The sequence below is a fragment of the Pygocentrus nattereri genome, chromosome 14 (genome assembly GCF_015220715.1).
Source record: "Pygocentrus nattereri isolate fPygNat1 chromosome 14, fPygNat1.pri, whole genome shotgun sequence".
Lineage (NCBI taxonomy): Eukaryota > Metazoa > Chordata > Actinopteri > Characiformes > Serrasalmidae > Pygocentrus > Pygocentrus nattereri.
In genome coordinates this window covers 28,918,622-28,935,277 of record NC_051224.1, presented here as the reverse complement: position 1 = coordinate 28,935,277, position 16,656 = coordinate 28,918,622, and the positions used below count along the sequence as shown (strand labels likewise).

The 16,656-nt window shown below is 38.4% G+C and overlaps 1 protein-coding gene across 4 annotated transcripts in view; it reads right to left on the bottom strand.

Annotated features, from left to right (window-relative positions):
• Positions 1-16,656, bottom strand: part of LOC108431926 (caskin-2) — a 70,579-nt gene that overhangs the window by 28,396 nt on the left and 25,527 nt on the right. For all 4 annotated transcript variants that reach the window (XM_017705415.2, XM_017705416.2, XM_017705417.2 and 1 more), the window contains exon 3: positions 6,311-6,362. In XM_017705415.2, coding sequence (XP_017560904.1) covers positions 6,311-6,362 — 52 coding nt within the window. The remainder of the gene's footprint in view (positions 1-6,310; positions 6,363-16,656) is intronic.

Sequence of the window (16,656 nt, the reverse complement as noted above, 5' to 3'; positions counted from 1 at the left end):
GGATTTATTTAGATTTTAGGATTATTAACGAATTATCAGGCTGCATGTAAACGTGGCTATTGACCATTTTCTTCAATTTCCACCACAGATTTTCAACTGGATTGAAATGTGGACTATTTGCAGGCCATGCCATTGACATTATATGTCTTTCTTGGAGGAAAGGTTTCACGTCCTTTGCCCTATGGCAAGACGCATTATCATCTTGAAAAATGAAGTCGTCATCACCAAACATCCTTTCAGCTGATGAAATAAGAAAAGTGTCCAAAATTTCAATGTAGCCCCAGATCATCAATGACTGTGGAAATTTACATGTTTTCTTAAGGCAGTCATCTTTATAAATTTCATTGGACCAGCACCAAACAAAAGTTCCAGCATCATCACCTGGCCCAATGCAGAGTCATGATTCATCACTGAAGATTACTTTCATCCAGTCATCCACATTCCATGATTGCTTCACTTTAACCCACTGCAACCTTGTCCTTTTCTGTTTACTTGTTAATAATGGCTTTTGTTTGGCTTTTCTAGATGTAGCCTAAATCCCATTTCTTTTCTCATTTGTCAACATCTTTTGTAACATTCTGTGATGATTTACCTTCTTGAAGACGTTTTATAATTGTCTCCTTTGTTTCTACTGACATCTCTCGTGTTGGAGCCATCATTCATGTCAATCCACTTTGTCCAACAGCTCTCCAAGGTGTAAGCACTCTTTTTTAACTGAAGACTAATTTGCCGATTTAATCTGATGCAGGTGTTTGTTTTAGAACTGCAAATTACAGAGCAATTCCATAATATTTTCCTCAGAATTTAGTGATTCAATTTCCATTAGTGATTTTTTTCCTCTACTTGATCTACAAACACAATTGTGACTGACTACAACAATTAAATTTTTTTTTACTGTTTTCTTAATACCAGAAGGTTGAAATTTTGGAAAAAAAAATTGTGGCATGTCTGTGTGATTAATTGTTTTATACAACATTAAACAACTAAGTTAGAAAACTGCTTAAAAACCTGTAAAAATACAAATAAACAAACACAAACCATCTATCTATGACTTTTCAAAACAAGCAGTCAAATTTAATAAAGCACTTGAGACAGCCCTATTCATCACTGTAAACAAGCTCCCTAGAACACCCTTTTCCAAAGCAGACATAGTGTTAAATTCGGAAAATAGAGACTAATTAAATGAAAGAGCCCATCACAGGGCAAAGGCTAACAGTCACTCACTTCCAATCTTTAAGACAAACATGTCCAAACAGAGGTTTACAACCAACAAGTAAAGGTAATGATCAGTGCAGGTGTGCCCTGAGGTGCTCTGAACTGCCCAATGCCTGTTTGCTGTAATTCAGCACAAAATTGTACAATCTGTGGTGAATTATTTACATTTTTATTTAACACATATAGTAAAATTTACTTACTCTGACATGACCAAAATGTACTATCCTGACAATAAGTCACAATCACAGCAAATCACAGTAGTTTACTTTTTGTGAAACAGGCATGGGCAAGGTTAAACCAAAGGTTTAGTAATAACTTTAACATTTTAGTTGTGGCTAGTGATATTGTGGTGAGGATGTCCTTAAAACAAGATACACTTTGTTATATAAGGATGTATATAATGTATATAATTATTTAAAAGTATCCATACATTTTTAATAAGTGCCACTTTAAGGTAATGAAACAAGGTTAAATTTTCTCCATAGAAAAGCAGTGCCAGCAGAATGGGATGCTCTGGAGCAGCAACATATGAGCCTATGTTCACCAAGCCAAGCATCAGCAAAAGCAGTATAAAGTGCCCAGGCATTGGGCTGTAGACCAGTCTAATGGTGTTCTCTGAAGTGATGGAGCTCCATGAAAACCTTTGGGATGTGTTGGAGTGGTGATCCAGAACTAATCATCCAAAATAAGTACCTGATCTCACTAATGCTCTCATGGTTGAACGCAATCAAATCAAAGTTAAATGTTCTAACATCTGGTGTTAAGCTTTCTCAGATCAGTAGAGGCTTTTTACAACATAATAAAACCAGTTGTGCTGTTGGCTGAAGATGCTAATTTAAGTGCCAGAAATCAACAAAATTGAACCTGAAGTTTCGACTGTGAATTTCTTTCCACTTCTGTGACTTGCACTCCACAATGCAGTGATTGTTATTAAAATGAATGTAATTCACACAAATCTTTAAATGTTGTTTCATGCCTGCTTTATGAATTAATTTTCCGGATACTGCAAACACAGCAGAAGTTTTGTTTTATGTGAAGGTTTGCAAATTTAATTTAGTAATTTAAGTAATCAAATGTAAGTAATGAAATTTAAGTAGTGAAAATACATCACTTAACTCAGTTTATGGCAGTTGCATTTATTTCATGTGAACAGAGAAAAGCACAAACTAATTTTCAGTTGTTGAAGCTTGAGGTAATTTTCTGTTAAAGGTATGTTTTCTGCTTTTTTCCCCCCAATGCTGAAGAATGAATGACTTTTATTTAATATCTCTTAACTTGTAAGCAAATACATCTTTTGAACAGTATTCTATATTTGTTTAATGCTACAGAGTTGTGAATAGCATAGACTCACTTATTTCATGCAAACAGAGAAAAGCACAAACCAAGCACAGCAAGGGTCGTCAACAGTTGGCAACACAGCATAGGCGGTTGCTGGTTTGTCCAAAATATACATTTTGCAAAGTTCCCAGAGCTCAGCAAGGGCCCTGTGTTACAGGCCGTGTCTGCTATTGCCTCCATTTCTTCAGTTGTCAGAGTGGATTTGATGGGTCCTGGCAGCGCGGCCTTGGTGGACAAAGGACAGGGCTCCAATCAGTCCCCCTCACACTGGCTGGCCCTTTCACATATAGCCATTCCAGCAGCACTTGCCATGGAAACGCACCCCACACAAATCCCAACAGTTCGCTGGAAAGTCAAAGGAGGCTCAAATACTAATTTGTCCCACAGGGAAGCACAACCATAAACATTTCACTATTTTTATTTGCTTAAAGCTTCCCCGTACATGTATTTTACCCTTGCTCCATTTTCTCATTTCAGAGCCAAACCTAGACATGCACGTTCAAATAATTACACAACACATAATACGTGGCAGATTAAAATTCAAGCTTAATGCTGGTATTCAGTGACATGTAGGAACATGGGCCTTTCTAAGGTTGATTCAACTATATCAGTTTCCAATCATGCATAACCTCTCCCTACGCACAGGTGACTCAGTGTTCTCCTCCACAGATCCCTACATGACTGCTACCAGTAATACACACTGTCTAGATGGGCTACATCTACATACCCTAAGGGTAGAGCTGGGTGATAGGGCCAAAAATGTTATCAGGATAAACAAAATTCACATCATTCAATAACCATACACATTGCAATAAATATCGAATCATTATTTCTTTCAAGATTGAAGGCTGATTTTTGCTCCTGGGTGGTTAATAGCTTTTTTAAACTATGCTTTATGGTCAGAACATGACAAACACTCACCAAACAGTGGAACATTTCACAAGTCTGTCATGGGGGAGTGGGAGAAAGTTTACAAGCTGGAAAAGCACGGCTGCAGTTTTTGTAATAGTCATAATTTAAGAAAGAAAAGATTATTTTTAGCTGTTTGGTGATGAGTGCTCGGCTATCCCATTACAAATGGTGGCCAACAACAGTGCTAAACTGTTTAGTTTCTAAACAATGTCAGCTTAATACAAACAATAAACAGTAGCTGGCTCAGTACGTCAGTTACTGCCGTCATTCCTACAACATCCATATCAAGAGTGTATCATAGTATTCAAACACCAGCCAGCAGACGACTGGATTTCTCCACTCTATCGTAGTGTTTGAGGGGAGAACCATAATGTATCTTACACCAGATAAACAGTCATCCTTTTAGGTTTAAACTGAAAGCGGTGCTTTTTGTGTCTTGTTTGATTCACAGTGTCATCAATTCGCAGTGCTGTGCGAGAGACGGAGCGCTGCTTCAAGTAAGTCAGCTGCTAAAAAATGCTAGCCTGGAAAGATAGCATTCTCCCGCTTTCCAATACCTCACAGCTTCCTCAGATTACTTTCATTTAAATCAGGGCTGTAAGTTGCATGAACCCACTTCTTTCTTTCCCTTTCGTTGCTTGGGAATCACTAATACTAAAATACAACTTTTTGAGTGCTGTAACAGCGCTTTAGGATGTACAGAAAGAGATGAGTTCACTGTAAGACAGTAGTTACGCCACTTATCTCGTCCCTCACACTTGGTCACAGGAGAACTTTTGCAAAAGTATATTTGGGGATTTACTCGTAGCCCTCTCCCTCTCTAATCATGTCGCAAAACTCGGAAGTGCGCCCTCTCCTGGCAACAGCAGTAATGTCGTTTTTCTTGCAGTAGAAAATGCCACCAGGGCTTTCGCTGGAACGTGGAAGTGTGAGAATGGTGTATTACATAGAACATTTAGTGAACACTTCTTATAGCTCTATTGAAGTTATATCACGATAATTATCATTATTGTTTTATCGTCCAGCCCTACCTTAGGGCTCAAACTTTCCATTCTTCACATATCACTTAATAAAATCTAGAGGCCAAATTATATGACAACTGGTACAATCACCAGTCCTATGCAAATGTCAGAGGCCACGCTTCAACTACTTAATTTCTCAGTTACTAATATTTGGTTACTAATTTTTCAGGAGACATATCTGAGAAAGCTAGAGATAAGATAATCCACTTGCATAAGGAGGGGGAAAGCAACAAGCTTATAAGACTGAACTTTGAAAGTGTGGAAAAATGAACAGAGATCTGTTCAGAGAATGAGAACAGAATCTGTGATAAAGGCAAAGGGTGGACACATTCAACAAAAGTAATTTTCAGTTGTTGAGGCTTGAGGTAATTTTCTGTTAAATTTTTTAATTTTCTGTTCTGCTTTTCCCCCCCGGGTGCTGAAAAACAAATGACTTGTATTTAATATCTCTTTTAACTTGATAGCAAATATATGAAGCATGGTCTGTGACTTTTGAACAGTACTGTATATTCACTTTAAAGCTACAGAGTTGTGAATAGCACAGTCTAATGGAAAGTGAAAACTTTCCTTCTCATCATGAGAACATCTAAACATACCAGTCACACATGAAAGAATAGATTAACACTAACACATGCTAATGGTCAGACCCCCTTAGCTCTATCACTCACAGCCTTCCTCTGGGTGTTTCATGTACTCCTCTCTACCACAATAATGCCCGGAAGCTGAGGCTGTCATAGCTGCACTGAGCTGTGTGGGGCATCAAAAAAACACCCACAACTAATCTGTTACGGCCAGAACCTCACTCACAACTGCCCAGTGCAGACCCTGGCCTACTTCAACCCCCTCCACCCTGTACCCCTGAAAAGATCTTGCATAAAAGCACTGTTACAAAAATGTCTTATCGCTTGACCTTTTTACTGCTCTGAGGAGCCTAACTTATCTTAAGGTTTATTTTGGCTGGAGGACTGCCCCATGTCTTGCCAACTTAAGGCAAAACAGAGGTAAAGAATCTAGCAGCTTGCTTAAAGCACCTCAAATGATAAAAAAGTGCATCCACTTTGCAAAGCTCTATGGTGAAAGCTTCGCAAAAGCAGTTTCCTCTAAAGATCATCATTAAAGGTAGTTTCCCCTGAATACTATCATTAAAGTTTCTGCTGAAGATCATTATTGTCATTCATAACTGGCCTAAGATTGTATCCTTACCATATAGAGACTTCATAATATAACCCACATAGTCATGCTATCCATTGGCAGCAAATAAAGTAAAACATTTTCAAAACAAACAGAAAGAAAATCAAGCTTTTACTACAAGGTAAAAACAGTAAATTTTGTGCCAAGAACAAAATGTGTTTGCAACAAAAAAAAATTACATGAAATGTAATGAAGGCCTGCAGAGTATCAGACGTGCCAGCCACAGCAACAGACAAGTTAAGTGAAGGGTTAGCAGTCTGTGGAGATGTAGCTTTAGGAATAACAAAGAAAAGTGAGTAAGTAAAAACTTAAATGAGTGTTTTCAGCCATGACGACTACAGTTCTCCACCAGACACAATTACCATTTACCCAGCCCCACTTGACTAAGCGAAAAGGTGTGATTCACCTCAGGGCAACAGAACCAATCCCAACCTGCACAAGCAAGAGCTTTCAGGCTTGTTTTACAAAATGTACAAATGCAGAACAGACCCCATGTCACCATGATCCCTTTATTCAGGTATGTTAATGACAATTCCATTAGCTGTAGTGTTTAACCATGTAAATCTCAAGGTGAACAGCAGACCACAGTTGTACCCAAATATACTGAAGGCCACAGTGGAAGCATGACTTACCCATCTGGATCCTGATAGTTTACATTGAGTCTCTTGGTAGAGCCCAGTAGCTCTGCAAAACAGGAAACAGAATACAATCAGAATTCTCTTCTGGAACCCGATCTTGGTAAACATTTCAGGCCATTTCAGTCACTACATTGTAATTAGTAGCATAACGGGTCACTGCAATAAATGACATTCCTGATCAACTAAATCAAACATTGGCATATTTGGCTTTCAGACTCATGGCTAAAAGTAAAGTGCATCAATGTTTATTTAAGTCCACTATGTCAGTGATTTATGTAACAGTGAGGTTATTATAATGCATCAATCCAATTATGCACAAACACTGAATACACACCGTCCTTTTCTATCTTTCTCTTCCTTCATTTTAGCTGTCTCTCATTCTCTTCCATCTTTGCCCCCTTTAGTTATGTTTCCAGGAAATCAATCAGAGCCTGCCATGACCATGCAACTCTCCATGCTTCAAACAACAAGTTGCCAGCTAACTGAAGCTAGCAAAGTAGCTGAATTTATTTGGTACTGTGGTATGTGCTCCTTCATTCATTTATTGATTTATTAAGCATTCTTTCATTCATCTAATGTTCACAGGTTGACAAAGAATAAGTAAATGTTTCAGCATGGCAGGTAATGTGGTAGCACCACAGAGAAGCCTGCTTAAACCAAAGAAAATAAACATGCTCAGAAACATGTTAGTTTTGTGCTTGCTTAAGGTTTACCAGTTTTTGGAATAGTCTGATAAATCACATTTACAGCATATAAATCGCTTCTTGTTGAAATAAAACAGCTAATTTCTGACACTTAAATTGTTCAACTTGATTTGAAAACACAAGCAGTTGGAGGCTGCCAAGGGTCTGATGAATGTCAGGAATTCCTGTAAGGAGATGAACACTACACTGGGAGCTACGAGGCTCACTGACAATGTTGCTGTCTGAGTATACCAAAGGGCAGTTCATTAACCTCTGACTTCAATCTGACCCCTTTGTCCAAGATATTACACTGGTAAGAGGATAGTGACCTGGTAACTCCCCTGTAAGGTTCTTTGATGTTGAACAACACGCTACAGAGCAAAGACCAAGATGTTTATGGAAACGGTTCTTGAAGCCCCAGCAGCCTATTTGGTTAGGGCAAAAAATCTGTTGCTTGCTTATCTGATCCGTTGTTTCCCTGGTATAACAATCAAATACACCCTATGGTCCATAGGCACGGATGCTATAAATATTATGTTAAAAATATTACAAATTTCTGTTGTATTTGTTTTGTTTCATGGAGTCCACCTACAGCACTTCTGTTGTTTTATGTACCAAAAAGTAATTTATGGTAATTTAGATTTACATGACAATTTAGATTCTTAGATGCATCGCGATGCAGACGTGAACAATTCTGAAATGATTGACGGACCAGGAAAATCGAAAGAGAAGCTGACTTCATCTTCGCAAGTTCTAAGTGTTTGACAGTCTCTCGTTGCAGATTTAATGTACCAGGAAACCAACTTCAGTGCTTATAAATGCGAACAGGACCATTCATCTCCAAATGTTTGTCTTAAATCTCTCTCTTTGCCTTTTCGTTAGCTATTAGCCAGGCAAGACTGCATTGTTATGTGACCTGCAGTCTGCATGCCAGTTGTCAGTCGTTGACGGCTTTCGAACTATGTTGCACACGTCCCGTCTCAAAGATATTTTACTGACACAGCGACCTCCACACTCTCTACCACAAGACTAAAACCGAAGTTATAAAATCACAAAAGTAAATGGGTAGGACGGCTGAACATGGGCTGCATGGACATCCATTGCTACTGTATCTAATGTCACTGTAACAGCGCATTTAATGACAGATGATTGGCTGAAGCGTCTCATGTGCTCCAAAAGAGCAGTGAATGACAGCCATCTAGTTCACTTACCACATAACTTCTATTTGTTTTATTAATAAATGATATTGGAAGTAAATTCATTATGCATCATTACAAATACTTTGCTTTAAAAGTACCAAGTCCTCACACAGTAAGAAAATAGAAATCCGGTATAGAAAAAAAAAAGATGCATCACGATTCATCGAAAATTGCTTTATAATCGCATCACAGCTCTATGAATCATAATCTAATCGAATTGTGGGGTGCCCAGAGATTCCCATCCCTAATATATTGTAACTTCATTATTCTTTAACTACATAACTTTTAAGACTATTTTCTTTATTATATCATAACACCGATTATTGTGTCATATCACTGCTAAGACATTTGTTCATTTCAACTTAACATTTTCTCATTGCATATATGGTAACGAGTAGGGTGTCTTGCCTGTATCTGATACATAATTGGGTAGTTACTGCACTCAACTGTTCTACAACCCCAATTCCAATGAAGTTGGGACGTTGTGTAAAACATAAATAAAACAAAATACAATGAATTGCAAATACTTTTCAACCTATATTCAATTGAATACACTACAAAGACAAGATATTTAATGTTCAAACAGATAAACTTTATTGTTTTTTGCAAATATTCACTCATTTTGAATTTGATGCCTGCAACACGTTCCAAAGAAGTTGAAACAGGGGCATGTTTACTGCTGTGTTACATCACCTTTCCTTTTAACAACACTCAATAAGCGTTTGGGAACTGAGGACACTAATTGTTGAAGCTTTGTAGGTGGAATTCTTTCCCATTCTTGCTTGATGTACAACTTCAGTTGCTCAACAGTCCGGGGTCTCCGTTGTCGTATTTTGCGCTTCATAATGCGCCACACATTTTCAATGGGAGACAGGTCTGGACTGCAGGCAGGCCAGTCTAGTACCTGCACTCTTTTTTAAAAAGTTATGGATCTACCAGTCCTGTACCTGAATACTATCTATTCAAGCCACAATGAGTGTGAGTAACCGACAATGCCTATTCTTCTGCACCTTCAGGCATCACTGAAGGTGAGTCAGGGAATGATGACCTCCAGGAAATAATGTTTGTTATCAGAGTTCAATGAGGCCAAAGGACAAGCCACAGGGGTGTTGGACTAGAGTGAGACTCAGACCACAGACACTGGATACCCTCACAATCTGGAGCCACGGCAACGTCACAATGGCCTATCCTCTTTACGGACCTGTCACAGCCACTTTTTTAAATGACCAAAACAAAGCAAAAAGGCTTTGATGTACAACTCCATACGAACTCCAACATGCAGGATCAGGTCTTTGACAGGATCCTTGTAAAACCAAGTTACCTACCATAATTAATGGGATGCTTTCAAGCACTGAATGGAACTCTAATGGGTACATGAAAGTGTCTTTGAACAAAGGTCTTCTATTTCTAACAAGTTATACTGAAATCACACTCTTCTTGTGTGACCGATGGTAGAAGCTATTCGTCAATCATTTGGTAAGGACTGCCACTAAATGTTGCAGCAAAGGCTCCCTCAAACCTTCATCTGCTGTACAGTTTTTGAAGTTATTTTTAATTGTATATAGTGGTGAGGGGAACCTCTGCTTGATTGGAGAGGCACAGCATATGATCATTCTATCTGCTCTAATGCTAAATGCAGAAATGTAGCACAGCTTCCTTGCCACAAGAATGCAATCTAGTTGGGAGTTTTTGTTCCTGTCAGTGTATTTGAGAACTTCACCCTTGGACTGCCTACAGGCTCAAGTCCCAACCTGTGTGTTGAGCAAAAGACTGAAATCCAATCTGTTGTAAAAAAAATCTACAACTAAAATTAGAAAAGCCACAACCTATATCAGAACTATACAATTATATGTTTATTCAAAAAAACAGCAGGGAACGCCTTGAAAATGGCTTGGTTTCTGACTGTAGTTGAGGGTATTTTAGACCCAAGCAGTAAACACACATAAAGTGCAGGTCATCATTTTCCTCTGGGTCTGCTTGAGGTGGAGTTACACAGAAAGATGACGCTCTATCCATAATAAGCGTTGGAAACTGCCATATTAAAATATCATACGCCTCCAAGTCAGGTCTTGTTAAAATCTAAAACTCCTCCAGTCCCAGACATACCATTTGTATCTCAAATGTCTTTTTGTCTAGTCAGGTTTCATTGTAGACTGGGCTTTCCTGATTATATAGGTCTGAAAATAAAAGCTGTTTAACAGGGAACATCCCCACCGGCCTGTACCTACAGTATAAGCCCAAAGTGAAAGACCACTGTATTCGAGTAAGAGGCTGTACTGTGTTCCAGAAGAGGCTGAATATAAGATAATCCACTATCATAAGGATAGAGATAGTAAAAAGGAAATGACTGGGGGAAAAAACAAAAAAACAGGAGATTCCAAATTAGTTCAATTTTTTTTTTAATTTGAAGAAAATGGAACTCCTAACAACCATCCAAGACCTGGTAGACCATCAATAACTGTCACCATCAAATTTTCAAAACAAAAAATGAAGCAGTTGGTTTTCTGAGAACAACGGACTGGCCAGCCCAGAGCCCAGATGTCAGTATCACTAAATGTGCTTGGGATTACTTGGACTGTGAAAGGTAGAAAATGCAACCAAATTCCAAGACTGAACTTCGGAGGTGTGAAAAAAAATATTCCTGCAGATTTCTTTCAAGAACTGAAATCATGTTACCAAAAAGAACGAAAATTAGAAATTACATTTAGTTGTTGCAGCCACTGTGTTATTTTCTACTAAATGTATAATACATGGACAAAAGTATTGGGACACATCTCTTGAGTTTCACTCAGTCCCACTACCACAAATGCATAAAATCAAGCACCCAGACAGGCAATTTGCCTTTACAAACATTTGTGAAAAATCGGTTGCTCTCAAGAGCTTAATGAATTCAAGTGTGGTGCTGTAATAGATTGCAACAAGACAGTTTGTGAAATTTCCTCCCTCATAGATATTCCACGATCAACTGTGAGTGATATTAGGAGCATTTAGGAACCACAGCAACTGGTTAAAAGTGGCAGATCACGTACAGTTTCAGAGCAAGAGGAGGCGTGTAGTGCATAAACGCTCCTCTGCCTAAGTGCAGAGTTCCAAACCTCCTGTGGCATTAACATGAGCACAAAAATTGTGTGCCAGGACCTTCATGGTATGGGTTTCCATGGCCAAGATGCTACAAGCAAGCCTGACATCACCAAGCACAATGCCAAGCATAGCCACTGAACTCTAGCGCAGAGGAAACATTTTCTGTAGCGTGACAAAACATGCATCTATTTCTGGCAGTTCTGGGTTTGGTGAATGCCAGGAAAATGTTACATGCCTGACTGCACTGTGTCAACTGTAAAGATCGGTAGAGGAGGGATAATGCTATGAGGTTTTTAAGGGGCTGGACTAGGACCCTTAGTTCCAGTGAAGGGAAATCCCATCTATCAAGACATTTTTGACAGTTGTATGATTTGTATGTCCATAAAGGCATGACTGGGTGAATTTGGTGTGTAAGAACTTGACTGGCCCTTGCAGAGTTCTGACCTCAGCCCCACTGAACAACTTTGGAATGAACTCGACTGGAGATTTCAAGCCAGGCCCTCTCGTCCAGTATCAGTGTCTGAACTGAAAAATGCTCTTCTGGATGAAAGGGCACAAATTCCCACATACACAACACAAAATCTTGTAGAAAGCTTCCCAGAAGAATGGAAGCTGTTACAGCTGAAAAGAGGATGGATTTAGAATGAGATGTCATAAAAGCTCCTGTAGATTTAATGTGTAGGTGTCCCAATATTTTTGTCCATACAGTGTGTGTTTGCTGATTTAAATATGTATTTTGCTTTTTGTGGGGTCTACTTTGAATACTCTGGCTAATGTTATCAAGTGTAACAAAGCATAATCTGATGGCTTGTTTTCCATACACTGCACACCAAGCGGATCTCAGCAGTCATGACTTTGTGCAACAATGGCTTAATGGTTTGTTACCTTCCTTTTTCGATATCTGCAACCGGAGAAAACCCTGTTTCTTGATTACAAGGAAGGAAGAGGTGCTTTTTACACTACATGGGGAGTTGGGAGTGGTGCACTGTTTAGTGTCTACACCAATAGGGTTTGAAGACTGGAGAGGTAGCGGCTTTGTCTGAAGCCTGAAAAGTGGTAGTGGAAACCCTGGGCCAGGATCAAAGATGGCAGATTCCATGGAGTTCACAGCTCCGCCCCAGTCCTCCTGTGGACACACACTCTAGCTGGGGAGGTGGTGTGTTTGGCTAAGGAAAGAGGACAACAGATCCCAGCCCCTTTTATCTGCTAAGTAAATGAGACTGGCGACAGCTTTGTGTTTGGGGTTTTTATATGCTATAGCAGGGGGTTACTACACACAGGAAGGAAATGTCCGGTATAAGTAGTGTTGATGCCTTGTTGTATTTACATATTGCTGTGATATTTTACTACAAGACAAAAAGTGCACAGGATCTGAAAATGTAGAACACAGAAAACAGATAACTACATTGCATGTTATGCAGTATAAACAAGAAAACTTTGAAAAGACTCTGAAAAAAACCTTCAAAAGAAAACTTTTAAACAACTTAAGTATAATACCCCCTCACAAAAAAAATAAAAGTTTTTAGTCACAGACTAAAGACATTTTGCAAAGCCTGGGGATCTTGCAGGATCACTGTTTGTACTACTGCAACCAGATTTTAAAGATTATTTCCCATCATGGACGTTGTGGAACTTTACAAGCACAGAAATATTAAAACATCAAGTTTATACATTCACAATATGAATATTGTTTTAAAGTTGAGAAGATTTGCCTTTTCTACAGAGATTTCAAGCACTCACTCTCGCACTCTCTTTCTCTCCATCACGCCACGCACTTATTTGTTCCCTCTCACCTGCCCTTGGCACGTCACTACTTGCATAAGCCGAGACTTAAAACTTATGATGAAATTAAACACGGTTAATTTTACTGGAATGTCAAGATAAGAAATAGACTGACCTAAGCTATCCTGCCCACCTTACACCAAGCAATTCATAAGAGGGGAGCGCCCCACAACTCTAGCAAGACACTCATGACTTTATTCTGGTATCTGATATTTGTCTGCGACAGTGAAATCGCTTGAAAAGTTAGCCAGCATTATATGCAATAAGTACTATCCCAAATAATAAAAAAATATAAGAAAATATAGCCAGTTGCACTTCTAATAAACACCAGTACATTATAAAAATCATAGGTTTCGAATTATTTGTAGAAAGCTATAAAAAAAAAAAAAAAGAATTTTTGACTGAACTTCCAGGATGGAACAGAGCTGTGTATTATTCTAAAATGACAGAGAAAGTTGCATAACATTAAAAATAATGTTATGATAAATTTAACATCCGAACTGCTTTGTATTTGGAGCTTCAAAAAAACTTGATTATATAAAGATAATACATCATATTATAATTTAAAAGCTTGATGTTCCTAAGACAAACTATTAAATCATCTAAAAATATTTGAGAAATACTTTTATAACTTAAAATTAAAATAATAAAATAAAAATTGTAATAGTAAGACTGACGTGAAGCGATGAGGCAGACACACGTGCTGAGAAAAGCGAGATTTATTCTGGGCAAATCCATGGGCATGGTCGAAACGGTCCAGGTTCCACAGAGCCAAGACGGATCGAATGGGGGACAGACATGACGAAACAGAAACACAAAACACAAATCCAAACACTTCAAACTGTACATACACATCAAACAATACATCAAACAGATCCAACAAAGACCAGCGAAAACAAGGGGCAAACACAGGGCCATTAAACAGCACCTGCTCAGTAACATACAGGAAGCACGACTGTCAGAAACCTCGTGAGCTAATAAGTAACATCCTGTCAGAACATCTGCTGCTGGCATTAATAAAAAATCCCTTCCGTCAATAACAGAACTAAAAAGAACAGATACAAGATTCAGGTGTTTTATCTGGTCTTTTTTTCTAAAGTTCTAAACACTGAAATCCTTTTTCTATCAGTTTCCATCAGGAAGGTCTATAAGATATGATAAAAAGGATAAAGATGCGTTGAGCAACACAAAAAAAACAAAACAAACAAATCTAGTGAGGTGAAACAAGCATTCCGACACATTTGTTTTGTTATTTAATATACTTTCTGTGAATGTGTTTTTGTACTTGTAAATGTGAAGAAAGAATGTGAACCTTAGTTTTTCCAGGTGAAAAGTGTGTATATGTACCCTTTCAAACCCTAATGTTTTAAAACAGAACAGTAAAATAAAAAGCTTGAAGACGAGACGGGGTGTGTGGAGTCAATGCAACATTATGTTCCCTGACTAAAGGTACCCATGTACCCTTGAGTGGACCACCCCAGTGACAGTTTAGGACCTTTATTTCTGAGAATGTACCTTAGACTTATTAATCACATTCTTGACAACAGGCTCGCATTAAGGTTCTTGTTTCACAGTACCCAATCATAAAAATAAGCAAAACTTTCTAACTGAACAGCACTGCTCCATGTTCCAATGTGGCACGGTTCTCCAACAGCCATGTGAGTCCTACGGATAGATTCAACAAGATAGTGTTCACTCACACTCTATCTGGCACAGACAAGCTCATCTCAGTTCATCTCCTTTGGCTCTGCTGGTCCTCTTTGTTTGTGTGTTGTTTTTCTGCAGGAAGGAATGCACCTCTCTCTTTCTGTGCCACTTTTTCTATTTGCTAGCTATATCACTTCCTGGTGGTACAGGAGAGGCTGGAATGACATTTGGAGTGCATTACAATAATTTGTTTTTCTAACAAGTACAGACATATGCACCACATCTAAAAAAGACTATGAAAAAAAGAGAGTAGTACTGTAAGCTGAAGCCCAACTGTTTGCACTATGCATGTTGTTATGATAGAATTTGCAATCGTAGCCCTCTTGTTTAAATACAGATTTTAAGTAGCTTTTAAAGCAATACCAGACTACGCTGGATGAATTATGGATAATAAAAAAAGCAATAAACCAAAGGAATGCAACATCAGCAGAAAAAGTCACACAATAAAAATAAAGTTCTTGAATTAGTGAAATAAATAAATCACTTACTTTATTTATAATTGAAATAATACATTACGATAAAGGTTATTTGTCAACTCAAAACTATAAAAAGTACAGCTTTTTACATAAAAAAAAAACTAATTTTTTTTAGGTTTTGATTTGAGTAAATAAGACTAATTAGAAGAATCCTGATTAAATGTACAAACTCATGTGATTAATTGTTCAAAGTGTTCCAGAGCACTGACTGTACCAAAGAAATTTATGTAGGCAATTTATCAGCATACTAATAACGTACCATCATATCACACACCCCTAAAACCATTACACAGAACACAGGACAGAAATCTTGTTAGAGTCAGAACTTATGGTGCAAGGCTTAGTCTGACCCAGGGCCATTTAGTCTAACATGGTGGCGACATGGGTGAGAGAGGTGAGGTGGGGGTGTGTTGACACAGGCGCCTTTAAGAGCAGTGAGGCTTCCAGAGACAAAGCTGGGACTTGAGCTGAGCCTCTTTTCACACTTCCTTTCCCAAGACCATTGTTCCAAAGAGTGCAAGGCTGGGCTTATTGTGTCCCCCCCCCACCAGTGAAACTCTAGTGGGCCTCCAATCTGTGTAAGAGGTGTCCTGGTGAGCTCACTCAACAAACACTCCCGTCCCTTCTACCCTTCTTCCCTCGCTTGTGTTGTTCAACAACCCCTGTTCCATTATACTTCTTTTTGTCTTTCCTCTTTCCTTTAGCCATGTTTTCAATGCTTTCAGTGGCTCTTGGATTCAAAAATGTATGGAGAAAGTATGAATTCTGAAAACCATTCATTATTATTATTACACATTCTGAAATGTATCCATAATTAAATTCTCCCATTATTCAAGACTTTGCCAAGGCTCATAGATCAACTGTTGTAAAAGGCATCATATATTAGCTTGTGAATTACTAAAAGTAAATTAGCAAAATTAAAAAATGAACCAATATATCAACTGGACTGACTCCTGGTAATATATTGCATATATAAAAACAGAAAAAAAAATCTTAGAGTAGACCTAAACTCCCTAAAGGTTTTAGTTTTTTCATTCTTCAAAACAGACTCCAGAACTCATTCACACATGATCCCTAACCAGGAATTTTGCCACAAATGAAAACAAAAATAGCATCAAAGCATGAACAACTTCTAATCGTCAGGCTGGAAATGACCCATTCTCTAAAGCTCACTCCTAAAAACATAAGGACACACACAAAAAGTCACTTTATAAACATCACTGTAATCACTTTCGTTATAAACCCCAGATTCCCGACCAAAGTAGATTAGCAAAGCATTACTGCTAAACCTGACAAATGGCTGGCGCGGGAGGATAAAGGGCTTTGAGTGGCTGGTTGTGATTCAGAAGAAGAGGGCGCCAGCAGACATGGACCTTTTACACACTTAAGCCTCTCCATGTTGGAATGTGTAC